Genomic DNA, 26,133 nt, shown 5'->3' with positions numbered 1-26,133 from the left:
AGCGGATCCCACAGGCTTTGTGTGCCGTGCTAAGCAGGTTGGACTTTTTCCCAAGGACATTGAGTGTATTAGGTTCCTGTTGCTGCTGTAATTACCATAAGCTGAGTGACTTAAAACAATACAAATTTATTAGCACATAGTTCTTGAGGTCAGAAGTCTGAAATGGGTCTCACTAAGCTAAAATGAAGGTGTTGGCAGGCTTGAGTTCCTTCTGGAAGCTCTAGGAGAGAATCTATTTCTTTGTTTTGTCTTCCTTGGCTCACGGCCCCCTTCCATATTTGAAGCCAGAAATCATACTACTGTGACCTCTGCTACTGTCGTCACATCCCCTCTGACTCTTATACTCCTGCCTCTCTCTTTCACTTACAAGGATTCTTATATGTGAATCCAAGGTGGCTCCATTGGACCCACCCAAACAATCCAGGCTAATCTCCTTATCTCACAGTCAATTCCATCTGCGGCCTTAATTCCCTCATAACATAACATGTTCCCAATTTTCAGGAATTAGAGAATGGACATTTTTGTCCATTAATTTGCCTACCATGGTGAACCACCGAATGGTTCTAAGCAAGGGAAGACAAGGTGAGAACTGCATTTTAGCATTTTCACATTATTATTGGTTTTAGAAAACTGTCACTTCGTGACTCATTTAAGGCAAATTAGGCTTTGTAACAACTAACACTTTCAAAGGCTGAACAGTACATAGATATTAAATGTGTTAAGTCTAATAACTACAGTTTCCCAGGGTGTTTTAATGTGGTAGAGTTCTTTCCTACATGTGCTTTGAAAAAGTCAAGTAGAGGAACAGAGGGCTATGTGGTAACTAATCCCACATGATTGAGAAAACAGACCCTGGGGCTTTTGGTCACCTGCCCAGGTTCACACAGCTGTTAAGGCCAAGGTCATGAAGAGGAACTGGACTTCAGGCCCCCTTTTAGGCATTTCTTTAAGCTATCCGTGGGGTGGGATATTCTGGGAAACTCAAATCATACATCTTTGGCGCAATATTTCATGTGTAACCTAGGGCCCAATAAATAGTATTTATTGAATGGATAAATAGCCATGCTTTTACTTCTGAGGCACAGATAGTGATTTTCAAGGCAGGAAAACTGGGGGTCATCCTAGAATTCCTTCCTGTTCCCCATATCCAGTCTATGTGCAAGTCAGCTATGCTGCCAAAATACTAATATATGCTGCATCTGTCCCCTTCTTTCTGTTGAGTCCTGCCCCAAGGCCACAGAAACAGAGTGCAGAATCAAGATCACCTCCGAAGCTGACTGAGCCTCTTTTTAACCTTGCCAAAAGCCCCCTGATAGTCACTAACAAGCTTCCTGACTCCCAGTTACGCAAAGATGCCCACTCCAGTAAACACCTTATTACACCCCAACAAATCACCTAACACCAACTGTCCAGCAGGAATTTTTTTTGTCTTGAGACTATAAAAATTGGCTATTAACCCATGAAAACTGTCAACTTTCCCTGGTCTGTCAGGAGTTGCCCCACTGAGCTCGCAGTGCCCACTTTATCTCTGCTGTTTGTTCTTTTTTTTTTTTAACAAGCTAAATCAAATACATATTTAATTAAGAAACTAATAATGCAATATTACCCAAATAAAATGTAAGCAAGTGTTCAATTATCATGTTCCATATTTCAGAGAAGAGGAGTTAAGGATTTATGCCATAAGTTTATTTACAAACATATCTAGGATGCTGAGTTCAAGGGTTTGATCCTTTTAAAAGATTGTACCTCTTAATATGTTCCTCTTCCTATCTGTCTCATGGATTACTTTTTAAGCAGTTGGTGTCTTACTATAAAGAAAGGTGCAGCAAATCCAGACCCAAAGAGCAAAGTCATCATAGCTAGTAACCTCCACTTGTTTTCCACTGAAAATGGTATATTCTTCCCTGGACCCTCCTCGTAGTGGCTCCGACGAACCACAGAAGTTGTGAACCTCCGGATGCTCTGTCCCAACATAGCGCTGTTGGAAGCTCTACAAAAGATCCAGAGACTGAAGGTGGAAGAAATGGCGGTCGCAAACCCTGCTGTTTGTTCTTAATAAACTCACTCCATTCTAAATGCCCTGTGTCTGAAAATTCTTTTCCAACTGGCGCTTTGACTGCCTCAACACTTTCCAGCTTCTCAGCTCCCACTTATCCCAGGGTACTGTATCTCTCACCATCTCTCCTGAAAACCTCCCTTCTTTGCCTCTCTAATCTACACTCCAGTTAGGGACCAGGGTGATCCATGTAAATGGGATGACATGGCCTCTCAGGTTAAAATTTTACTGTCAGGCTTTCCATCATGCCGAGAAGGAAACTATAAACCCCCAATCATAGCCACACATGTTCTTTCTCTCTCTCCTCCTTAGCCTCATACTTACCACCTCCCTCTGGCCTCCTCCCCTCCAGTCCTACTGACTCTTCCCAAAGGCCAAGCTTTCCCACCAAAGAGCCTTTGCTTGTGCTGTTCCTTCTGCTGGAAACCACTCTTTAAACACCCATGTCCTTCTTACACGTCAGGTCTTATCTCAAATGTCACCTGTTTAGAGTTCTTCCTGTCCCCCATTTTGTTTCTTCCATAGCACATTTCCATTGTTTGCAAATGCTTTTTGTCTATTTGCTTGTTTTGTTTGCCTTCCTTCTTAGCCTGGTTATCCAATATGGAGCTACCAGCCACATATGGCATTAAGCACTTGACATGTGGCTAATCTGAACTGAGATGTGCTCCAAGTGTAAAATATACACTGGATTTTGAAGACGGAATACAATTAAAAGAATGTAAAATATGTCATTAATAATGTTTAACTATTGACTACACATTGAAATGATTATATTTTTGCTATCCTGGGTCAAATAAAACCATTAGTAACAACCTGCTTCTTTCTACATTTTTAATGTGGCTACTAGAGAATTTATGATAACCCATGTGGCTTGCATTGTATTCCTACTGGGCAATGCCGCTCTAGGCCATTAGCCAAAAAGGTAGGAACCACCACCACCTTACCTACCTCTGTGTCACTACCATATAGAGCGTACTAAGTATCGGTTGGATAATTTAGTTTTTATGAGAACCCTGGACACACAGCTGAGACAGGCAGTTCTATGTACACTGCGAATTGGAGGAAGAAAGAAACACTTTGATTTTCCTCCAGTCACTGTATTTCAAACAGGTTCCGTGGACTCTGTCCCCACCTTCCTCCTGCAGTCACCCACTACTGTAGATGGAGAGGGGCAGGTGACTGCTGGAGGAGCAGAGTTGGTTTGGGGGCTACTATTTCAGTCCCCCAGGAGGTGTGTGTTCTCAATTATTTCGCATTCTCCAGTTTTGGTCCCAGTAGTAACACACTGAGACATACAGTCAGTAGCTGGGAGCCCAAGGGGATTTGCCCAGGGTCACTGCACCGGTCATAGGTGAATGAATAGGGCCTGGAACCTTGGTCTCCATACCCACCTTTCCAGACTCTTGCCTCTAACTACATCCTCTTGCAGTCTCCTTTACTGCAAAGGACTCAGGTGACCATAACCCTCACTCATTCCCTCACCTCACATGTACCTCTGATTTATGGGAGCTCCTAAGTAGAGTTATGCCTGGCCCCAGGAAAGCTGACCCAGATGATACCCTCCTCAGAGGCCAGAGTATGAGGAAGAGACGGGAGGATGACTGGATGAATGGACAGACGGACCAGTGAATGGATGGAGTGGAGGAGGGGAGACAGACCAGCTGCAGGAGACTGGGAGGAGGATGGCTGGCGGGTAGGATGCCTGCATGGGGGCGGGGCAGGAGGGTGTACAAAGGGAAGGAATTACCCACTTTTCTCGCCTCACACAGAATCTGAAGATCAGAGGACCCCTAGCGATCCAAATCCAGCCCCCGTCACGTTTCTACCAGAAAACCGAGGAGGCCGAAGAAGCCCGGCCTTTTGCCCCAGGGCCCCATAGGGAGGGCCGGGCCGAGCCGGAACTGGGATCCGTGTCTCTGGGCCCAGCGGCTGGGGGGCTCTCTCCGCCCCCATCCGCCGCCCTCCCCTCCCCGAGCCTGACGGTGCCAGGGCGGGGGGAGCGCCCCCACCCCCCACCTCCGGAGGTGGAGGCCCCACGCGGCCCCAACAAGCTGTCGTTGTCCCGCGGGCCCCGGGCCCGGCACACTGGGGCTTTGTCCAGCCCCCCGCCGCGACCCACGGGTGGGGAGGGGGGCGGCCCACATGACCGAGGGGGTAGGAGGAGCCTGTGGCGGCGGCGGCGGCTCCAGCATTTCCCTCCCTGGCCGGGGGGCGGCGGACGGCGGCGGCGGCGGCGGCTGGGCAGAGCTGGGCCAAGCTGCGGACGCCGGGCCCCCCGATCCCCGCCAGGCTGCAGGCGCCGGGCCCGGGCCGTCAGGACAGCTGTTACCCTTGCGTTCAGCGGGTGGCGAGCTGGGGGTGCTCCCGGAACCCCGTCCCCGGGATCATGGGGAATGGTATGACCAAGGTAGGGGGCCGAGATGGCGCAGCCCGTCCCTGGCCACCCCCAGCCCCGGCCGGGCGCCGGCCTCTGACCTTCTGGCTCTGGCTGTCTGTGTGTGTGTATTTCTCCGTCTCCCCGGGACTCTGAGAGCAGACTTCATGTCTCTGTGACTCTGTATTTCTTGCTGTGTCTTTCTGTGGCTCTCTGTCAACCCTAGGCTCTATCTCACCCTGAGTCCCTTTCTCTGTCTCCATGTGTCTCTGTCTTCCTTGGCTCTGTCCCCCTGGACTCTCTAGTACTGTTTCTCCATCCTTCCCCACCCGGACCCCCACACCCCCCATGCCTCTGCACACCACCCCCCACCTGCCCATCCTTCCCACCCCCCCCACCACCTCCCCATCAGAATTCTCCACCACCTACCTGCTACCTGCCAAGCCCACCTCTCCATTCGCCCCTCCCCTGTGTTCCTCCACTCTCTTTCCCTAGGTCTTTGCACGCCCCTCCTTTTGCCTCTCCTCCTACCCAAGCTGGCCTCCCTTGGTGGCCCGCCTCGGCCGCCCTCCCTAGACCCCTCTCACAGAGAAAGAGGACTCTGCTCCTTGAGTCCTGAGGGTCAGACACTCTTCCCGAGTCTCAGGGGACCTGTCATGCACCCCTGCCGGTTGACCCTCTGCCTGTCTCTCCTGTAGGTACTTCCCGGACTCTACCTCGGAAACTTCATTGGTGAGCACTGCCCACTCTGTCCCAAGGCCCTGGCACGCTCCCTGTCCCAGGCCTGTGTCCACCATTCATGCTCTGGCCCACGCACCCTGGACATGCTCAGGAATGGGGCTGGGGGCAGGGAAGTGATGCCAGGCTGGGAGCAGGGAAGAACTCATGAGGTCTAAGGGGGACAAGGGTGGAGGAGCGGCCCCAGTGCAAAGGGCTCAGAGCACTGGACGCCGGGCAAGCCTGCACCTGCTGGGAGCCTCAGCGTCTGCCTCAGCACAAGGCCTACCCCCGCCTCTAAGGGTTTTTCTGGTCTTGAGCTTCTGGGTTGAGGTCTGTTTGGAGGTGTTGCTTCTAGCTGGGAAGCTGGGAACACTTCCTGGCACAACCTCCTCAGAGGAGAGGTCTCTAGAGACTGGACTCTACCTCAGAAACTTCACTGGTGAGCACTGCCCGCTCTGTCCCAAGGCCACAGCACTCTGCCTGTCCCAGACCTGTGCTAAGGCACAGGCTGGTCTGGAGCTCGGGAGACCAGAGGCAGGAGAAGTCACTTCCATCGGTGGAGTCAGAGAAAGCTTCGGGGAGGGAGGGACATCTGCCTGGGGCAGAGCTTTCTCCCCCATCCTGTCCTCCCTGGGCTTAGGGGCTCCCTCTCTCCTAAACCCTAGTCCCTTCCTCCCTGGGAGCTTCCTCAGCAGCTCACACCACATCGACTTCTGAATGTTTGGTAAGTAAGATCTGAATCCTTTTAAAGTGTGTAGGCCCATGAGGGCAGGGGTCATGAAGTTGACCCCACAGTGCCATGCCCAGCCAAGGGTGCACATAATAAACAGTCAATGTGGTGGATGATGAAGTGGGCATGGAGTGGAGATAGAGTGTTATTTACTTTGCTGATAAAAGAGCTTCATATGCTGGGAATCCAGCCCCTATGATGGTCACTGAGAGCTGTGGTGGGCATCTCCCTGGGTCATGTTTCATTTAACTTTACAGATACAGATACACTATTTAAAACAAAAAATGGAAGTCTTCTGCATGCTATTCTGTACCCTGTGTTTCGCATTTAATAATATATTGTGGACTTCCTTGCACGTCAGCACGTAGAGATCCTTTTTGTGGCTGCAGAGTATTCAAGTATGAATATACCATTATTTATCCAGTCCCTTTTTGGGTTGTTCCCATTTTTAACTATTCCTGATGTGTTTGTTCACGGTCATAAGGAGAGAACGTGGTCTTCTCCCACACAGTTTTCCGTGTGAGTTCATTCTTCTGTAGTCAAGATTCCTAAAAGTAGAATTGCCTGGTCAAGAATATGCCAGGAAAGACTGTTTGCGATGGGAAGAACAGGGCGGGGCAAAGCTGAGGAGGTGCTGGACTGTTACCTGTGGGTACCCCAGTGGTAAGACTGAAGCCTAGGGGTATGGTGGGACCTGTCATGCTGGGGGCAAGAGGTGGCGAAGGAGCAGGGCGCTAGCGGAGGGTGGGCAAAGGTGGAGAAGGGAGGGAACAGGAGGAGAGCAGGGCGGTGAGCTCCTGCCTCACTTGACTGTCGGGAACATGTAAATCACACCTGCCAGGTTGGCTCAGACATCCTGTTTCTTTCAGATGCCAAAGACACAGATCAGCTAGGCCGGAATAAGATCACACACATCATCTCCATCCATGAGTCACCCCAGCCTCTGTTGCAGGTATGCCTTACCCCCACCCCAGGGCTGTGCATAGAGGGGAGGGGTGCTTTACACCCCCACAGCGCCCATTTATCAAGTACCGACTAGGTGCCAGGTCCTATTCTGGCACATGGGCCCTCCTGAGCCATGCTAACTCATTTGGTTAAAAACTGATCTGTTTTCCATTAGCATCCCTACTTGCTCCCTCTTTGGCAACTGAGGACCAGAGAGGTAAAGTAACCTGCCTAAGGCCACACATCCAGAAAGCTTAGCTCCTTAGCTAAGGAGCTAAGTCCTCACAGGGGCTTCCCATTGTCCAACTGAATAGATGATTCTGGGCTCTGCATCTTACTTGTGACCTGAGGCTATGATTTTACCCATCTGGGCCTCTGATCCCTCAGCCCTGTCTGTCCCCAGGGAGCTGCGAGATGGTGAAGATGCTTTGCACACTGGCCTCCACTGGGAGGGGTTGGTGCTGGTATTATCAAGTCCTGGAAAAGACAGGTTGAGGGTTATGACCTAAAGTAGGAAAGGAGGAAATCCAGACCACATGTGCTAGAGTCCAGAGGTCTGAATTCATATCTTGACCACATTCTCTCTGGAACCTTGGGGCCAGGACTTCACCTCTCTAGACGTCAGTTGTCTGAAAAAGGGGAATTTTATAACAGTTCCTACCCCACTGGGCTGTTGAGAGCCACATAATAAGTATTCAATAAATTATAGCTGATATAATAACAAAGTTAATCATATTCTCAACCTATAAACAGAGCCCCTTCCTTCTTATCTGTTAGGGTCTGGGTCACCCACTGAAGGGAAGGAACAGTGGGTAGAAAGGGGCTCTGGAGATCTGAGATCCAGCCCCACTTCTGTCACAGATTTGCTCTGTGACCTTGGGCAGGGTCCTCCCCCTCTCTGGGCCTAAGTTTCCCCTTGTGTCAGATTTGATGGTCTCTAAGAGCAACCTCTGATAATCTTTGGTTCTCAGTGTCATTTGAAGAAGAAATTTCCAGGTCAGTGGAGTCTGTTTTTGGTTTATAGGAGAGGCTTGTTTTGGAGTATTTGGAGAATGCAGTCACTAGAGTGCCTGGGGATGCTGTCTAGGCATGACTATATTTACTAATGAAATGACAGCTAGCAAAATGAGTCCTTGCTCCCACAGCCCTCCCCTCTCGTCATCAGCATCTCCCTCTCCATCCATCAGAGAATTTACCAGTCAGGGTTTGATAATGCCCAAGAAGTTCAAGGCCGATTGTGTTGCAAACTGAAATTGCAAACCTTGCAAAAGATGCAGGCTCAAGTGACCTTGGGGAGGGCGCTTTATAGAGAAGGGCTGGAATTTCACACAAGTCACTAACAGATGAGGACCTGGCCAGGGGGTCCCTTAGTCACTGGCTGGAGGTGGGCCAGGCCCTTGAAAAGAACCATTTGAATATCAAAGGACGAAGAGAGGTCCTTGAGAAAAGTGCCTCTTGGAATGTGGGCAGAACTCATCTTTAAGATCTTGTGTGAAGGTTGGGCATGATGTCAGAGCACGTTTGTTGGAGAAATTACTGGCAATTCATACCTTGACTATTTTAATAATTAGTACAGAGTTGGGAAGATGCCCTGGAGGAGAGCATGGCAAACCACTCCAGTATTCTTGCCTGGAGAATCCCATGGACAGAGGAGCCTGGTGGGCTACAGTCTATGGGGTCACATAGAGTCAGACGCAACTGAAGCGCCTTAGCATACACAGAGTTTTATAACCACAGTTCATGAACTAAAAGCTTATCTTCATAGTTTTTGTTTCTTTTCAAGATAATAAAATCTACTCTGCCCTTCTTACTGTGTAATTTTGTAATCCTCACATGGAGGGGAGTCACTTTAAGTGACCCTTTCCCAGCTGTTAGATAAAAGGTCCCTGGGCCCTTTTTTGGCAGGTGCCCAAGCCACCCATGGGATTAGGATACTATCTTCTCAGAAGGTTCTGGAACCATAGGTGGTCAGACCTGAGAGGCTCTCAGAGAAGGTGTCTATCCTCTGGGCAGAGACAACAACAGTGGCCCAGAGAGGGGCAGGAACTGGCCCAGGGTCGCGAGGTGCTTGGGAGGCCCAGGCTGGGGTCAGGGGATGCAGGCAAGGGCTGCCCACTGCCCACGTGTGTTTTGTACTTGCAGGACATAACCTACCTTCGCATCTCAGTGGCCGACGCCCCTGAGGTACCCATGTAAGTTCCTCTGGACGGTCTGGACAGCTTCCTCCTGTGGTGGGAGGAGGGAGGGTGAGAGGTGGCCTCAGAGAAGACAGAGAAGACTCAGGCCCCAGAGCTGTCCTGGGGACCCCAGCACAGGCGGTGTCCCAGACTGCTTTGACTCTCAGTCACGTCCTTGCCTATGCCTCTGGCCAAGCCTTAACCTCCCAGAAGAGCTCAGTGTCCTCAGCTATGAATGGAGAAAGCACCCTGTCCCTCAGGCTCAGATGCCCCTGTGGGTTTGAAAGGGTCAGGCTCAGCCTGTTCCTGGCCTTGGAGTTAGGAATCTGGGTTCAGGCCAGGCTTTGCCATTTACTTGCTGTGTGACCTTGGACAAATCACTGCCCCTCTCTGAGAGAGAAAATGGGTGTGTGTGGGGTGGGGGTCTGTCATCATCAAGGAGACTTTCAAGGATCAGATGGTACAGGCTGAGGCTCTAAGACAGGGCCTGGAATGTAATGGGGGCTCAGAAAGCAAGATTGTTTGTGTTATTAGTAGTAGGGGCCCCCAGCCTGCGGGGGACCCAGACAGACACTCCTGCCCCTTGGGAATCTTGCTCCCAACCCCACTGCTGACTGTTATTGTCCCCAGGTGCTCTGATTGTAGACCCCAGAAGGGTGGGACTCCTCCCGCCCATTTCCTTGAAAGATCAAGATGAATCCTCCGTGAAAACAGGATCCACAGGACCCGTTGAGGAGGTGCTCCTGCCTCTGTGGTGGGATTTCATCCAAGGCCTCTCTCCCCGCCTGAAATGCCACCATTATTGCACACACACTTCTCTACCTGCACTGCCGCATCGGCCCCTAGTCACCTCACGTGCCAGCTGACTTGAGGACCCAGGGCTCTTTGTCTGTCTCTTGCCATCCCAGAAGTGGGGGGGTGGGGACAGCTTCTTGGAGACCTGTGCCGGCCCCCAGCCCTCAGTACCTTCTTGCTTTCTTCTCTAGCAAAAAGCACTTCAAGGAATGTATCAACTTCATCCACTGTTGCCGCCTCAATGGGGGAAACTGCCTTGTACACTGGTGAGTTAGGAGGGGTGTGGGGGGAGGGGAAGTGAGTGTCCTCCATCCTGAACACAGCTTCATCCTGCAGGGAGTGCAGCCTGTGATGGGTCTTCTGCAGCCTGTCACCATGCCTGCCAGTCCACCATTCATCTGACAGTCCCCAGCTGTGGCCAGATAGCTGTTTCTCCCTGAGACTCAATTTTCTCATCTGTAAAATGGGGGACAGACTGTTGACCTGATGGGCTATTGGGAGGAATAGGTGAAGTCCTGCAGGTAGTTCAGCATCCTCCAGTAGTTTCGGCTCCTTCTCTTCCCCTCCAGCCTTGGAAGCTATAGTATAGGGCAGTGAGGAGCCCCAGGCTGGGAGATGGGACCTTTGAGTTTTCCCAGGACACCCTGGCCCTGTTGTCATTCATCCCATGACTTCTCACCATGCTTGCTTCAGGGAAGCCCTGCCTGAGCCCCAGACGTAGGGACACCTCCTCTAGCCTGTCTCTCCCCCTCTCTCCTTGCCTTCCTTCAGCTTCACTGGCTATCTCTCCATTCTTCAAGTCCATCCGGATCCCACTCACATGGTCTTTGTACACTGCCGGGATATTCTTAACAATCCTTACCCATCTTTCAGGATTCAGCTTGTTGTCACTTCTTTAGGAACCCATTCCCTAATCCTCCACATCCCTTCCACTAGATGAATACCTCTTCCTATACCATCTCCTAGCCCCTGGATCCATCTTTAAAGCAGTTATCACCACCTGAAATTGTCTCCCTGGTTAGTGTCTTGTCTCTCCCAACCATCTTATAAGCCCCAGGCTGGCAGAGACCATGTCTGTTTTATTCCTAACTATATCCCCAGTACCTGAAAAATCACAGATGGTCACAAAACATGCCAGGCAGAGGGTATAGCAAAGGCAAAGTTTGGATGTGAGAAGACAGGTTTTGGTAGGTTCCTTGTAGTTGGAGCTCAGGAGGCAAAGTAGGAGAGCTGAGTGTGGATTTTGTCCCAGGGGACACAGAGGAGACTGGGCCTAACCTGAAGTCTTGGGGGTGTGGTGTCCCAGTTTTGCAGGCATCTCCCGAAGCACCACCATCGTGACGGCGTATGTGATGACTGTGACGGGACTAAGCTGGAGGGACGTGCTTGAAGCCATCAAGGCCACCCGGCCCATTGCCAACCCCAACCCAGGCTTTAGGCAGCAGCTTGAGGAGTTTGGCTGGGGCAGTTCCCGGAAGGTAGGGGCTGCGGCTCAGTGGTAAAGAATCCGCCAATGCAGGGGATGCAGGTTCAATCCCTGGGCTGGGAATAAATCCTGGAGGAGGACATGGCAACCCATTCCAGTATTCTTGACTGGGAAACCCCATGGACAGAGGAGCCTGGTGGGCTACACGTGGGGTTGCAAAGAGTTGGACACGACTGAGCAACTAAGCAATAACAGGGGTAGGGGCTGGGGCAAGGGTGCGAGACTTCTTACTTGAGCTGAGCACTGACTGGAAAGAATTTCGCCTGTGCTTCAGACCTGGCAGAAGATTTTTCTGAGGTCTTGAACTTGTGGCTCTTGAGCTAACTTAGCCCCTAGGTGTTTGGACAGCCAGAGGTTTTCTTCTTTTTAGCTTAGGATGTGTATACCCATGGGCCAGATTATGGACCCTTCAATTTGGCCAAGTGCCAGCAATGCCCACTCTGCCTGCCTGAAACCTGAAGGCATTTGAGCCTCTGGCTCCTTTGGGGAGAACTGTCCAGTCCCTACTCTACCCCTGGGTCAAAGCAATTCCTTCTCCTGTGTCCACTGGGCAGATGGCACGTGGAGATGTCAGGGACTGAGCCCACCCTCCCACCTCCCTGGAACAAGAGATGAGAAAGAGAGAGAGAGAAGCAGCCAGTGTAGGAAGACAGGCTGGTTCCGAGAGACTTTTCTGCAAGGCTGTATTAGGAAAGAGGCAAGGAAGAGGGCCTGGCTGGTTGTTGTGCAGGCTGGGGAGGGCTTAGTGTGGTCCCACTGTACAGGTGGGGTGGGGGGTCACTTCGGTAGGTCTGGAAGTTGGAGTGTCAAAGGGGAAGGAGGGGACTCAGGGAGAGAGAAGGGACTCGGAGGGAGAGGGGGCTCAGTGAGGGGGATGGAGACCCCAAGGGAAGCTAAGAGGATGCTCAGGAAGGGGAGGGGCTTATCGAGGTGTTGGGAGCTAGTAGAAGAGCAGAAGCCCTGAGGATGGAGAGGGGACCCCGGGGCCGGGCACCGACCCCGCCCTTCTTCCCGCCCCAGCTTCGCCGGCAGCTGGAGGAGCGCTTCGGCGAGAGCCCTTTCCGCGACGAGGAGGAGGTGCGCGCGCTCCTGCCGCTGTGCAAGCGCTGCCGGCAGGGCTCGGCGAGCGCGGCCGCTTCCCCGGCGCCCAACTCCACGGCCTCGGAGGGGACCCTGCAGCGCCTGGTGCCGCGCTCGCCCCGGGAGGCCCACCGGCCGCTGCCGCTGCTGGCGCGCGTCAAGCAGACTTTCTCCTGCCTCCCGCGGTGTCTGTCCCGCAAAGGCAGCAAGTGAGGATCCCGCCCCCGCCGTGGCGCCCCTCGTCCTCCCGACTGGTCCCCCTTCTGGGATCATCCGGGCCTCTCACGGCCTTCAGGAGGGGCCCAGCGCCCGTGGGAGCGAGCGCCGCGGCGGCCTGATCCCTGCCCCTGCCCCTCTGCCCGGCTGGCTTGTCTGCGTCCGCAGTCCGTGTGTCCATCTGTGTGTGCGGCTCTGTGTCTGGGCCGGCCTGCTGCAGCCACCTGGTGCCTTAGTCCTTGGGCTGGGGGAGGGTGCACCTGCGCCTCCCCCCCGCCCCGCCCCATTGCAGGCGGCGGGAGTGGGAGTGGGGGAGGGGGAGGGTTGGATGGGCCTGGAGGATATTAAAGAGACACAGAAGCTGCCGGTCAGATCTCGTCTCCCAGTCATTTAGTCCTTGAGCTAAGGAGCGGGGGGCTGTTCCTGTCGCCTGCAGGAAACGAGAATGGGAGGAAGTTTGCATCCCCCTACGGCCTGCGGAGCCTGCCATCTTCCCGGCACTGCAGTGTGCTGCGCTGAAATTCCACTTCCTTTATCCTTACAGCTATCTCTCCCTGGAGCCCTGGTCTCCTGAAAAGGCCCCCAACTCCTCGTTCTCTTTGAACCCCCTGCCCCCTGGCTGAACCCCTTCCTGAACCCCACTTCTTCCTCCCCAGCTCCCTTCCTTTCCCTAGCCACAAATCCTAGCTAGTAAAGGTATAGAAGTAGTACCTCCCTCATGCCTGATTTTTTACTTAAATGAGTTCACTTAATCCTCGGGGAGGAAACAAGTTCAGAGAAGTCGGGCAGCTTGTCCAAGGACACACAGCCAGAGTAGGGGAAGCTGGATGTGACCCTAGACAGTCTGTGTCCCATGACGGTTGTTAAAAAGCAGCTCCTTCTGGTCTTGATGGTTACCGGCCAGAAGGACCCACCCCCGGGCTAGTGGGAATGACCCTTCCCACTTAGAGTTTAAAGGCCAGGGGAGCACTGAGAAGGGAGGGCCTCAGGACAGCCCAAGAAAGCAGCAGACTGACTGAGGATGAACAGTGGCCACCTGAGCTTATTTTTCCTAAACTAAAATTAACTTAGAGTTAAGAGGGATCTGAAATTTCTGTAATCTAATAATCACCTATACAGGGGTTCTTATGATGCATCAAGACCTGGGGGTGATGGGGGAGGCCCAGATTCCAGGATTGGGGGTGGGAGATGGATGAAATAACCTTCACCTGCTGCCGAACCTCCCCCTCAGCATTCAAGCAACAAAAGTTCATTGAGTACCTACTGTGTGCCAGGCCATGAGCGGGGCACCGAAGACCCAGCCGTGAGCAAGCCTCTGCACTCATGTTGCTGACATTCTGATGGGAAAGTCCCTGGATAAACAGATAAACCAAAGAAAAACTACGTTTGGTAGTGAGGGAGGGAACTGCTTTGCTGTGTGGGTGGAAGCATTTCAGGAAGAGGGTACAATACCTGAAGAGGCCTGAGGTAGGATGGTGTATGGAGAGCAGGGTGGTAGGACTCACCAGATTGCAGGGAGCCTGCGGTCCTCCTGACTGGTTAGTGGTGCCACCACCCACCGGGTTTAAAACATCTTTGTGTTTCTGCTGGTGTCGCTCCCTATTTAAAAGCCCCCATCGCCCTCTGGGCTTCCCTGGCGGCTCAGTGGTGGAGATGCAGGTTGGACCTCTGGGTTGGGAACATCCCCTGGAGGACGGCATGGCAACCCACTCCAATATTCTTGCTAGGGAATTCTTGCTAGGAAGAACCTGGCGGGCTGCAGTCCTTGGGGTCACAAGGAGTCGGACACGACTGAAACAACTGAGCACACACAATTATCTCTGTCATCTCTAGGAGAAAACAAAACCCCTTGATAGGATATTCCAGGTCCTTCATGATGCTCCCCGCCCCTCTCATCATTACCTTCACCATATTCTGGCTCAACAGCTGCAATAATATTACCACTCATTTATTGAGCACTCTGTGTGGGTCAGGCCATGTGCTGAACACTGGACCTGCATCGCATGGAATCTGCAAGCGGCCCTATGAAGTAGGCTTTGCTATTTAACAGATGAAGAAACTGACCATCTTGGTGCCCAAGATAGTCAGCTAGCAAGTGGGGGGGCTGGGATTGAAATCCAGGCAGTCAGGCTGTGGACCCCATCCTCCTCGTTACTATGACTCTGCCCCCTGCCCTGAAAAAACTGAAGAGATGGCCTGACACAATCAAGTCTCCTGTTTAGATGCAAGTATTACTCTTGTATTTAACCATCTGAAATTCTCTGTGCCCCTTTGGAGCCCTGCAGTTCTGGGTTTGAATCCTGGCTGTGACTGTAGAAGGGTCAGAACTGGGTGGCTGCTGCCATATGAGGACAGAGAGTGGGGAGCATGAAGAAAGCTCCCTGACAGGTACCCACGAGGGACAGCGCCCAGCCTCTGGTCAATGCTGGCCCCCATCTAGCGCAGTGCTGGCTGCTGGGAGGGCTGGTTTCTCCCTCTCAGAGCCTCAGTTTCCCCAGGTACACAGCCAGCGTGGAGCAGTCTGAGCTCCTTGACCTTTTTCATATCACGATCCCCCTTTGACAATTTAATGAAAGATACGTGCATGCTAAGTCACTTCAGTCATGTCTGACTCTTTGCGACCCTGTGGGCTGTAGCCTGCCAAGCTGCTCTGTCCCTGGGATTCTCCAAGCAAGAATACTGGAGTGGGTTGCCGTGCCCTTCTCCAGGGGATCTTCCCTACCCAGGGATTGAACCCTCGTCTCTTACATCTCCTGCATTGGCAGGTGAATTCTTTACCACTAGCGCCACCCAGAAAAAATACGTAGAGATGAAAACATTGCATATACTTCTGATGGGGGGTGGCGGGGTGGTGGTATCACAGACCCCACCAGGAATCTATAAACTCCAGGTGCAGCTGTTGGGAGGCAGTGTGGGATACCGTTAGGCTCCTGGACTCTGAGGGCAGAGAGTCACATTTTCAGATACTGGCTCCCCTGGGCACTAACTGGGTGACCTCAGTCTTCTAATGACAAAATCAGTAATTTTACTCATCTCATGCTGTTGAGACATGTAAGCAATTGAGACACTGCAGGAAAGCTGGACCAGGCACCTCGGGGAGTGGTCAGAAGAAGGGGACTCCCAGTATTTAAGGAAATATTTCTCTAAGGGTGGCTCATGGATCACCTGGATCAGAATACCATGGGGGTCTTGTTTAAAATGCATGTTCCTGGACTTCTTGCCCAGGAAATCTGATTCTGCAGGTCTATGTTGGAGGCTGGAAGTGTGCATTTTTAAACCAGTCTCTGACTCCTAGTTCTGCCCGGAGTTAGTTTGGTAGACACTATGCTTTTCCCACCTCTTCAGTCCTGGTCCTGGAAAGAGACTAAGTTTCCCGGAGGCTGGGAAGAAAGAAAAACAGGTGCAGGGATGGCGCAAGGGACACCCTGGGTGCCCGTCCCTGCCCCACCTTCTGCCGGTCCAGGGACGCGTAGAACCCGGGGCTACTTCACCCTGTACCCTCCAGTGGGTCTTGGCTTCCCACGGTATTCTAGGCTGCCCGCTGTGTGATGACTGATGCCCTCCAGGCCAGGCGACACAGGGTGGGGCGAAAGGGCCTCCAGGGAGCAGAAAGGAAAGCGAAAGTTCCTACCCAGACTTTCGCTTTCGCCGCCTCCGCGCTGTCCAGGTGGCCCCCGCGCGCGATCCCTTGTCGCCCTGGGGTTCGGCCACCCTCGCGCCCCAGACCTGGTCCCCGGAGCACAGCGTTCCCCTATGGCCGGCGACCCCTGGCGGAGGGACAAAGGGAAGGTCTCCGACCGCAGACGATCCATGGAGGGGGCCGGGGGTCCCCTGCGCCTCCGAGAATGGCTGGTGGCGCAGATCGAGAGCGGGCGCTATGCGGGGCTGCGCTGGGAGGACGCAGGCAAGACCCTCTTCCGCATCCCCTGGAAGCACGCAGCCAAGCAGGGTTACCAGGTGCGGCAGGACGCTGCGCTCTTCAGGGTAAGGGAGTAGGGGCGGGGATCCCAGGTTTGGGTCCTGTAGCACACCATCCCAGCGCCTGGAGCGACCTGATGCGCTGTCACCCCGGGCCACTCGCTCAGCCCTTAACCTCTGCTGTCTCTAGGTTGATGATAATGTTCTCTACATGTGGGAGACCCTCCCGTAGGTGCCTGCTAAGTCGCTTCAGTTGTGTCCAACTCTTCCTCACCCCATGGACTGTAGCCCACCAGGCTCCTCTGTCCATGGGGTTCTCCAGGCAAGAACACTGGAGTGGGTTATCATGCCCTCCTCCAGGGGGTCTTCCCAGACCCAGGGATCAATGCAGGAGTCTCTTATGTCTCCTGTATTGACAGGAGGGTTCTTTACCACTAGCACCACCTGGGAAGCCCACCCTCTTCAAAGAGAATTAGCCAAGGGATGAATGACTTGCACCATCCTCATCCCCTAGGGGACTTCTCCCTCTTCATGGGGAAATTAGATACCACTGCCACGGATGGAAATTCCCTCCACTTCCCACCCCTAAAACTGTTAACCCCAGCAACTTCGGGACATTTTCTGTACTTCCCAACCTCAGCCCTTCTCAGGGAGCTCCTCCAGGAATGCCCTGTCTTTCTTCAGTCACCATTAACTTCCTCCAGACTGTCTCTTTCCCATCAAGGTTTTAACTCGGATCTCTTCCATGAGCAATAAGCAACCAGCCACATCCCAGACCACTGCCACCATCCCAAACACCTCAGCTGCCTCCAGCTCCTGCTTCTCCGGCCTCCCCTCTACTTTCATAGGGTATAAAGCACCTAGAAAGGACCTTCTGGTCATCAACTCCCTCACTCATAGCCCCTCAGCTCCTCCTCTCCCCACAATCTGGCTTCTCTTCCTCCTGCTGATGTCTCTAATTGTCTCTAAGAACGCCATTGCTATCATCTTCTTAGACACCCCTTGCTGCGCCTCAGGGGGTCTACATCTAGTGGTCCCTCCTCCTCCTCGAAACAGTCTCACTTTGGTTCCCAGAATCTCTGTACCACTCCAACCCTGACCTGTTTTCCTCCTGCCTCCAGGCCCCTGCTTCTCAGCCCCCATCCCCTCTCCTCTTTTGGTGCTGTCAGCACTCCCTCCTGGGCCTCCCTCCTCACGTCCCACTCTCCCCTTACACGGCCTCCATGTTTCCCACCCTCCTCTCCAAGCCCCAAGCCTGCTAGTCTAGCACTCCCAGACCTCTCAAATTCAACACCTCCTCAGTACCACACTTGTCAGCTCCCCGCTGCAAAATTGTTTTTCAAATGGGAGATGGCATCACCCGCCACCCAGACCACAGAGCCAGGCACCTGAACCCTGGCTGCTCCCCTCTCTTCCAATCTCATTCTAACCCATTACCAAGGTGTTTGGCTCTTCCTGCAGAACTGCTCTTTCAGCTATCTACTTGGATTCATTCCCACCATCTCTCGCCAGGACAACTGAGTGCCCTGCTTTCCCGTCCCTTGGTTCTCCCCTCCGTCCTCCAGAGGGATCACTCTAAATGTAAGTCTTGCCTCTGCACTCCCCGCCTCAGATTCCTTCCATGACTCCCTGTTGCTCCTGTAATTAAGTCCCAGCTCCTTACCAGGATCACAAAGCCCTGCACGAACTGCTCCTCTCTGGCCTCTGTCCATCTCTCCCCACTCCCTCCCCAACTTCAGACCCAGCCAGATAGTTCTTCCACTTTCCAAATGGTTCCTGTGTCTCTCACTGGGAGACCTTTGTACATTCCGTTCCCCCTGCCTGGAACACCCTCTCTACCTTTACCGGCCAACTCCCCGTCATGCTCAGTGTAAACATCCCCTACTGAAAACAAGCTTCCCCTGATGCATTCATTTGTTTAAAGCATCGAGGAAGCTCTCAGTGCTTCTCCAAGTTGGCCCTGATTCCTTCTACTTCCTCCATTGAACAACTTTCCCTATGAATTATAAGTGCCTTGTATGACTCTGCCTCCTCCAGCTGCCTATGGGTGGTGACCCCGAGCATACTGCCTGGCACACAGAAGGAACTCATTAAGTGTCGAACAGGTGGTTACCTGGCCTGCACCTTAAGGCTATGTGCTGTTCAGAAGTGGGAGATTCTGTGGACTGGCCCTCCCTGCCCCTCTTTGGGGATGCTTTGACCCTTCCTTCAACCCACTAGTGACACACACATGTGGCCCCCTGGCTTCATGCCCTCCCGGTACCTCAAAGCCCACAGAATAAAGCTTGGCCTTCATAATCCAGCTTCAGTCTGTCTTCTTCCTTAATCCCTCTTTCCCTTTCCCCCAACACATGCAGTAGATCCTCATTCTTCACAGATTGCATATTGACAAATTCTCTTCCTTGCTGAAATTATGTATACTCCCCCAATTGATATTCAAGGGACTTTTGCAGTCATTCACAGAATGGGAAAACAAAAACAAAAACAACTGGGTCACCAATATGCACATTTCCAGCAGAGGCTGAAGAAGGTGACAACCCTAGTTTCAGCTCTTCTACTGTCCTTTCACAGACAATCTTTAGTGCCACATTTTTTATACTTTTTGTGCTTTCTGTTGGTGATTTCACTGTTTAAAATGGCCCCCAAGCCCACACAGTGCTGAAGCTTTGTTAGGACTCCTGAGCACAGGAAGGCTGGGATGTGCCTTTTGGAGAAAACACCTTTATAAGGTAAGTTCCTTTGAGATGTGAGTTATAGTGTTGTTGGCCATAAGTTCACTGTTAATAAATCAACAGTTTATATTCAGTAAGGTGTCCTTCAACAGAAACACACATAAAACAAGGTTATGTATTGTTTGATAAACAATCCAGTTTGATAAACAATCCAAATCCAGTTGATAAACAGGATGTATTGACCAGTTGATGTACCAGAGGCTGACAAGGACCTAGCCTTGTATTTCCTTTAGGAGTGATAGTTCTGTGTGCCCTTACTTAGTGTTTCTGTAAATTTTATGGAACACAACTACCACGAGTAGTGAGAGTCAACTATATACATACCCTCACATACACATATCAGCTCGTCCTACCAGGCTGCTCACTGTCCCCTGCGTGCTTCCTGCCATGCTTTTGCTCAAGCGGTCACCCCGCCAGGAATATCACTTCACCTGGCAATTTCCTACTCATCCTTCAAGGCCAAATTCAGTCTATCCCACAAATATTTACTGAGCATCTCTTGTGTGCTACGCGCCACTCTATGGGCTTGGGGGGCACAGCAGTGTTCCCAAAGATCTCTCTCTCAGCTTGGTGATAGCAGCCTGAGCCTTGAGCCCCGGTTATGTTTGAGTTAGAGCACCATGAATATAATGAACAAGTTCTGCAGTAAATAAGCACGGACTGTTTGCTAGGTGCTGTGCTAAGCATCTTACACAGACCACTCATCTTACACCTGCCACAACCACGTGAGGTTAGGTATTATTAGCACAGTTTACAGACAGCAAAATCAAGCCTTAAAGGTCTCACCACTGGCAAGAGACACCAACATGGGAAATGCGGCTTTTGTCTGGTGTCCCACTAAGCCTGGGATCTCCAAGAGCAATGACTGAGTGCGATTTATCAGTTAAATCGCCCCCCTACCCCCGTCCACCACTGATTCCTGAATGTGATCAATTCAAGCAAGACATCTCTTGTCTTCCCCTTTGACTACTCTGCTCCACGCTGGCCTTCCTTGAAATCTATCCCACCCCCATGACCTTTGCCCTCACTGTTCTTTCTACCTAGAACAGCCTTCCCCCAGCTCTTTGTCAGACTCCTTCCTTCTTTTCAATAAGGCCTCAGCCCAAATGCCACTTCCTCCAAGAGGCCTTTTCTGATAACCCTCTCTAAAGCAGTCCCTCATATTTTTTATTTATTTAGTCCCTCTACCATAACAGTCTGGCTTCCCAAGTGCCAAGTAGGCAACAAGAGATTCTATCCCTGAGTCAGGAAGATCTTCCAGAGAAGGAAATGGTGACCCACTCCAGTATGCTTGCCTGGGGAGTCTCATAGACAGAGGAGCCTGGCGGGCTACAGTGCATGGGGTCGCAAGAGTCAGACAGGACTGAGCCACTGAACAGCAAATAACAACCATAACAGTCATTCTAATGTGTTTAATGAGCATCTTTGGTTTATATGTGTTCTTGCAAAGTGGGCGTTGCTGTTTTGTGTGTTCTTATGTACATCATCTTGTGTTGTAGGTCTCATTCTGTATCTTACTTTTATTTCACTGAGGGTCATGCTCTGAAGATCTGTTCTTGTTCTCTGTCCATCTAATTTGTTTCTAGATGCTGTACAGACTCTATAGTGGGTATCTATTACACACACACACACCCCCATCTACTTTCCCAGGGATGGACACAAATTTGCTTTCCGGACCACAAATAGCTCTGCAGTGAATCTGGTCCCCTCATGAGCTTCTGTGAGAATTCCTTGGGAACTGAAATTTCTGGTCACAGGGTATGCTTATACTTAACTAGACTAGGCATGCCTGAGTTCCCTTCAGAAACTCTGCCCCCATTCCACTAACCATGTCCACATCCCAACCAACTCCTGGCTTAGCCAACTGGCTAAATTTTGTAAGCTTACAGATGATATCTCATACTTTTATCTGTACTTCTGTGGCACTAATGAGTCACAACATCTTCCCCTATGCTCGTGGGCTTCTGGTTTCCTCTTCGGTAAACTACCCATTGTTGTCCTTTGATAAGATTTTTTTTTTCTTTCAGGATTGTTCTCTGTTTCTTCTTGATTTGTAGGAGTTTCCATATGTTCTAGATCATAGCCCCTTGCTGATTTCAGACTTCACAAGTTTTTTGCCTTATGGTTCATGCCCTCAAAATTTTGTTTAAGAAACATTATCTGCCCCCTAGAAGATTTCTTCCTACATTATCTCCTATTAGGTTTATGGTTTCACCTTACTTTTGTTTTTTTTTTTTTGGTCATCTGGAGTCCACTTTGTATGGTGCAGTAGGTGCGGATATCATTTATGGCTCTCCAGGTAGCATGTCCGGAGAAGGCACTGGCAACCCTCTCCAGTCTTCTTGCCTGGAAAATGCCATGGACGGAGGAGCCTGGTAGGCTACAGGCCATGGGGTCGCTAAGAGTCCGACACGACTGAGCAACTTCACTTTCACTTTTCACTTTCACTTTTCACTTTCATGCGTTGGAAACGGAAATGGCACCCCACTCCAGTGTTCTTGCTGGAGAATCCCAGGGACAGGGGAGCCTGGTGGGCTGCCGTCTATCGGGTCACACAGAGTCAGACACGACTGAAGCGACTTAGCAGCAGCAGCAGCAAGTAGCAGGTCACTGCCATCATTTTCTGTCCCATTGTATTATTTATTTTTTTATTTCTCACAATCCATAATTTGGAATATCATTATTTCTTTTCAGCTGTTTGCAGCTGCCTTCTCCCATTAGACTTGCATTCCTTGAGAACAGGGGTGTCTGTCTTGCTTCCCCTTCAGTCTAGAACTTGAGCTTGCTCAAGGAGCAGGAGCTCAAGAAATAAGTGTTCGACGGACAGAGGGAGGAACAGAGGAGCCTAGGGGCAGAGAAAGAGAGAGAAGGGTGGGAGCCAAGGCAGTTCTCATCCCTTTGCATGGCACCAGCCCTGTCTCCCAGGTCATTCCTCCCCAATTCCCCTGCTTATCCCCAGGCCTGGGCCATATACAAGGGCAAGCACCTAGAGGGCATTGACAAGGAGGATCCCTCTACTTGGAAGACACGGCTTCGCTGTGCCCTCAACAAGAGTGCTGACTTCTGTGAAGTACGTGAGCGCAGCCAGCTGGACATCTCCAACCCCTACAAGGTCTACCGGCTCCTGTCTGATGGTGCCCACGACCCAGGTACCATACTGCCTGCTGGAGGTAGAAGCTTAGAATGGCTCTCTAGGCAATAAGGACTCCACCTTGCCCATCTGTAAAGTGGGAAAGAGTGAACTTACTGAGCTTAAAATCATGGGCTGGTAAACATAGAAGGATGCTTACAGTTTATCTCCCCATTCCAAAAAGAGGAAACTGAGGCCCAGAGAGAGGTGGGCCTTGCCTGAGATCATTCAGTGAGCTGGGATCATCTCAGACAAGGTTGAAGGGATTCACCTTGGGGCCCAGGAGACCACAGACTATTACTTGCTCCATCCAGTTACCAGGGCTTGTGCCCCCGGTAAAGAGGAGGGCATTCTTCAGAGCCAGCAGAAGCCCCCTGGAGGAGTGACAGAGCCAGCCTGCAGGACAGAAGAGCAGGTCAGCATGTCCTTCCAGCCCCTGCAGCCTTGCCAACCCAGTCACCTCACACCCATACCACCCCCTCTACATTCTCCAGTGCATCATCTCATCCTCTCCATCAGGTCTTGGCCATCATTGTCCCCATCCCTCTATCAGCTCTACTTCCTACCTCTACTCCATCTCTGCCATCACTTTTAGCTCCTTCATTCTATTCTCCTTAACTCCACCATCTCTATCCCATTGTCTCCATCACCTTCACCTCCATCCCTCATGTGCATCAGTCCTATTTTCTCCCATTTCATCCCCTCTTCCCTGTTATCACTGGGTCTATTGGTGTGTCTCCACTCATGCCACCAAATCCAGTTCCATCATTGTATTCCCTTCACCTTCATCACCTCTAGCTCTCTATCATCTCCCATCATCTCTGTCTCCATCATTGTCTGTATCACTCTTACTCCACCCCGACACATCTCCTCCTTCATCTATGGTCCATTGCTCCGTCCCCATCACCCTATTAGCCTGGTTCATTCCACTGTCCCCTGTACCCCATTCCATCCATCACTCGGTCCCCCCATCTCTGTCACTCCATCTCCTTATTCACTCCTAGCACTTCTCTCCCTACCACAATGAATTTCATCTCTGACCCCATCATCTCCAAAACCCCATCAACTCTCTCTTTACCTCTGTGGGGGAAAAAGTCTTGAGCTCTGAAACCTCAAAGTCTCTATTAACCCCAGCTGCCCTCCGTTCTGCCCAGACCTCCATCTGCCCCACTGCAGACTGTCTGGGAATTCCTGTGGCCCACAGGTCTCATCTCCTACCCTCACCACCCTTCCTCCCAATGCTCAGGATGTATCCGGATTAGTCACAGAGGATAAAGACAAGGAGCAGCCCTCCAGGCTAGCCCAGCAGGACTCCCTGCTCCCAAGCCCTTTGGCTGACCACAGTAAGGACTGGGTCTCCTCACCCAACCCTGCCCCCTCCCTGGCCTCTTCTGTGACCTTGGTGTAGGGGTAATGGCACCCAGGGTGAAACAATGCCTTATTGCTTCCTCTCCTTTCCCAGGCTACCAGGCACAGAATCCTGCTCACCCCTGGGGCACTTTGCCCTCTGAGAATTTCAGCAACCCTGGTAAGGAACTGGAAGGCCCTCTCCTCTGACTACTGTGCAGAACAGGGGAGGGCCCAGGACTGAGGCCAAATAGCCTCTGTCTCCCACCCAGAGTACCCATGCAGACTCCAGATAACAAGAGCGAACATTTGTTGAGGGCTTAGCTTATGCCAGGCATCCTTCTAAGTCTCCCCACAGCCCTGTGAGACAGATAGTGCCATTCCTGGCATTTTACAGATGCAGAAGCCAGACACAGAGATTAAGAACCCTGCCCAAGGCCACACAGTAACCTTGGGAAAGTTCCTAAGAGGCCACAGTTTCTAAGTGGCAGTAAGAGATTAGAATCCAAGGGCCTGGTTACAGAGCTCACAGCCCTAACCACTGAGCATACTGCTAACTGGAGGCTGCTGTTTTGTTGTTGTTGCTATTATTATTATTTCTTCCAGCACTAAAATCCTTGCTGGGAAGAAGCTCCTAGAATTCCAGAAACTGGGCCTAGGAGGGCCACACCCCCATTATACTGATGACTCCAAACTCTGATTTTGAAGCTCAACTACCAGTTCTATCCTGGTAGTTAGAAGTATGTATCCGTTGAAAGTAGTTATACTGGAAGCTGCTATTATATACTAGCACCACCACTACTGCTAGAATTATTATCACTTAGGGACAGAGTGTCAAAAATTCCTGAGGTGGGGGCCGGGAGGACCGCTGGGTCCCCTGCCCGGCTGTGTGGATGGAGCGGGAGCCGGCGCCGCCAACGCCGGGCGCGCCCTCTCCCTTTCCAGCAGATTGCTGGCTGCACGTGCGACTCTTCTACCGCGCGGAGCTGGTGCGCGAAGCCACAGCGCTGGCGGCCGAGGGCTGCCGCCTGAGCCCGCGCGCGGCCGCCGCGGCCGCCGAGCGACTGCTGGGGCCGCCGCCGAGGGTGGCGCAGGTTCGTTTCCCGGAGCCGCCGGCCAGCGCCCACGTGCTGCGGCGCCTGCTGCCGCACCTGGAACGCGGCGTGCTGCTGTGGGTGGCGCCCGAGGGCGTCTTCGCCAAGCGCCTGTGCCAGGGCCGCGTGTACTGGCGCGGCCCGCTTGCCCCGCACCGCGCGCGGCCCAACAAGCTGGAGCGCGAGCGCACCTGTCAGCTGCTCGACACGCGCCGCTTCCTCGCGGGTAAGAGCGCCACCGCGGGGCCGTGGGTTTGAGAATTCTGGGCCCGGGATGGGCCTGGAAACAAAGGACGTGACACAGAAGCCCCGAAAGTGGGGACGAATGCGGACGTGGGCCTGTAGGAGGTGGAGGTGTAGGCAGGTGGCAGGCTTGGGGCGTTGGGTGTGGGACAGAAGCCTAGGACTTGGGCACGTGTTGTCTTAGGGCATTAAGCATAAGGTGGGCATTAGGGCGCTGGGCAGAAGATAGGCACAGGTGAGTGGCAGTGGGCATGATAGTGAGCCCAGGGCACGAGGCACAGGGCCTGAGAATTAGAAGTGAAACATGAGACAGGCATAGGGATGTGGGAGTGGGCCTGGGCACACGGGGGACATGGATTTACAGGACATGGTCAGGGGATATGAGCACAAGGTGGGCATCAGACGGGATCCCCCACCCCAGACCCCACCATCTCGGTGCCCCGTAGAACTGCGAGCCCATCTGCAGGATGGTCACCCGGAGCCCGAGTACCAGATCCGGCTGTGCTTTGGTGAGGAGTACCCGGGGCCCCCGGACCAGCCCGAGGAGCGGCTCATTATGGCCCATGTGAGTCACTTTCCACTCCAGCAGAGAACCACCCCCTACCCAGCCCCTCTAAATAGCCTGTCACTGCTCCCTCCAGTCCCAGCTCTGCCCCTGACCTGCCATATGACCTCTGACCTGGAAGACCTCCTATGCGAAAATGCACGTGGAGATGGGTTATCACTCCACCAACAAAGTTAGTTACCACCAACAAAGTAGGTGGGTAAGGAAGGGGTTGGTTCATTCCTCCACCTCACTCCCACCCTGCAGGTGGAGCCAGTCTTCGCCAGGGAGCTCCTCCTGCACTCGAAGATCCACGGCCAGATGCCCAGGTGTCAGGTTCCCAGCGGAGCATCCCCGACAGCATCACTCACCTGCTGACACAGCTGAGTCAGCCCTAAGCAGCGTCTTCCTCCTACCATACCCACTAAAGCAACTCCCCACAGGGTATGGATCCCACCCTAGTCCTGCCCAACTGAGCCAGGGGATTTAAGATAGGTTGGGACAGTGGAAGCCAGTCATGGCCTTCAACTACTCAGCCACCTG

The 26,133-nt window shown here is 52.4% G+C and overlaps 3 protein-coding genes across 19 annotated transcripts; 2 read left to right on the top strand and 1 right to left on the bottom strand.

The window, feature by feature from the left end:
* Nucleotides 1–1,752: 1,752 nt before the first annotated feature.
* LOC122681263 (cytochrome c oxidase subunit 7C, mitochondrial-like) lies at nucleotides 1,753–16,079 on the bottom strand. Its single transcript, XM_043883142.1, has 3 exons — nucleotides 16,074–16,079; nucleotides 3,192–3,195; nucleotides 1,753–1,978 (listed from the first exon to the last, which is right to left on the bottom strand). The coding sequence occupies exon 3, from the start codon at nucleotides 1,972–1,974 to the stop codon at nucleotides 1,783–1,785; it is 192 nt and encodes a 63-aa protein (XP_043739077.1). The 5' UTR covers nucleotides 1,975–1,978; nucleotides 3,192–3,195; nucleotides 16,074–16,079; the 3' UTR covers nucleotides 1,753–1,782.
* On the top strand, nucleotides 3,691–13,289 carry DUSP15 (dual specificity phosphatase 15). Of its 14 annotated transcripts, none has more exons than XM_043883101.1 (8): nucleotides 4,359–4,466; nucleotides 5,132–5,165; nucleotides 5,819–5,877; nucleotides 6,753–6,835; nucleotides 8,971–9,020; nucleotides 9,992–10,066; nucleotides 11,107–11,278; nucleotides 12,307–13,289. In XM_043883101.1, the coding sequence occupies exons 3-8, from the start codon at nucleotides 5,871–5,873 to the stop codon at nucleotides 12,577–12,579; spliced, it is 660 nt and encodes a 219-aa protein (XP_043739036.1). In that variant the 5' UTR covers nucleotides 4,359–4,466; nucleotides 5,132–5,165; nucleotides 5,819–5,870; the 3' UTR covers nucleotides 12,580–13,289. The 14 variants fall into 14 exon arrangements, 11 of the variants coding, with proteins under 11 accessions (XP_043739034.1, XP_043739033.1, XP_043739035.1 ...); XM_043883105.1 differs by lacking the exon at nucleotides 8,971–9,020 and adding an exon at nucleotides 6,395–6,546; XM_043883102.1 differs by having other exon boundaries at nucleotides 4,441–4,455.
* LOC122681245 (interferon regulatory factor 4-like) lies at nucleotides 16,051–25,999 on the top strand. Of its 4 annotated transcripts, none has more exons than XR_006336919.1 (8): nucleotides 16,051–16,566; nucleotides 22,192–22,381; nucleotides 22,677–22,777; nucleotides 23,609–23,705; nucleotides 23,825–23,890; nucleotides 24,655–25,029; nucleotides 25,513–25,611; nucleotides 25,858–25,999. XR_006336919.1 is itself a non-coding variant. In XM_043883097.1 (8 exons), the coding sequence occupies exons 1-8, from the start codon at nucleotides 16,138–16,140 to the stop codon at nucleotides 25,966–25,968; spliced, it is 1,461 nt and encodes a 486-aa protein (XP_043739032.1). In that variant the 5' UTR covers nucleotides 16,051–16,137; the 3' UTR covers nucleotides 25,969–25,999. The 4 variants fall into 4 exon arrangements, 3 of the variants coding, with proteins under 3 accessions (XP_043739032.1, XP_043739031.1, XP_043739029.1); XM_043883097.1 differs by having other exon boundaries at nucleotides 16,051–16,539; nucleotides 25,493–25,611; XM_043883096.1 differs by having other exon boundaries at nucleotides 16,053–16,566; nucleotides 24,658–25,029; nucleotides 25,493–25,611.
* The last annotated feature ends 134 nt before the right edge of the window (nucleotides 26,000–26,133 follow it).

The sequence above is a fragment of the Cervus elaphus genome, chromosome 23 (genome assembly GCF_910594005.1).
Source record: "Cervus elaphus chromosome 23, mCerEla1.1, whole genome shotgun sequence".
Lineage (NCBI taxonomy): Eukaryota > Metazoa > Chordata > Mammalia > Artiodactyla > Cervidae > Cervus > Cervus elaphus.
Note: the sequence above shows the minus strand (reverse complement) of the source record. Positions and strands in the feature narration are given on the sequence as shown.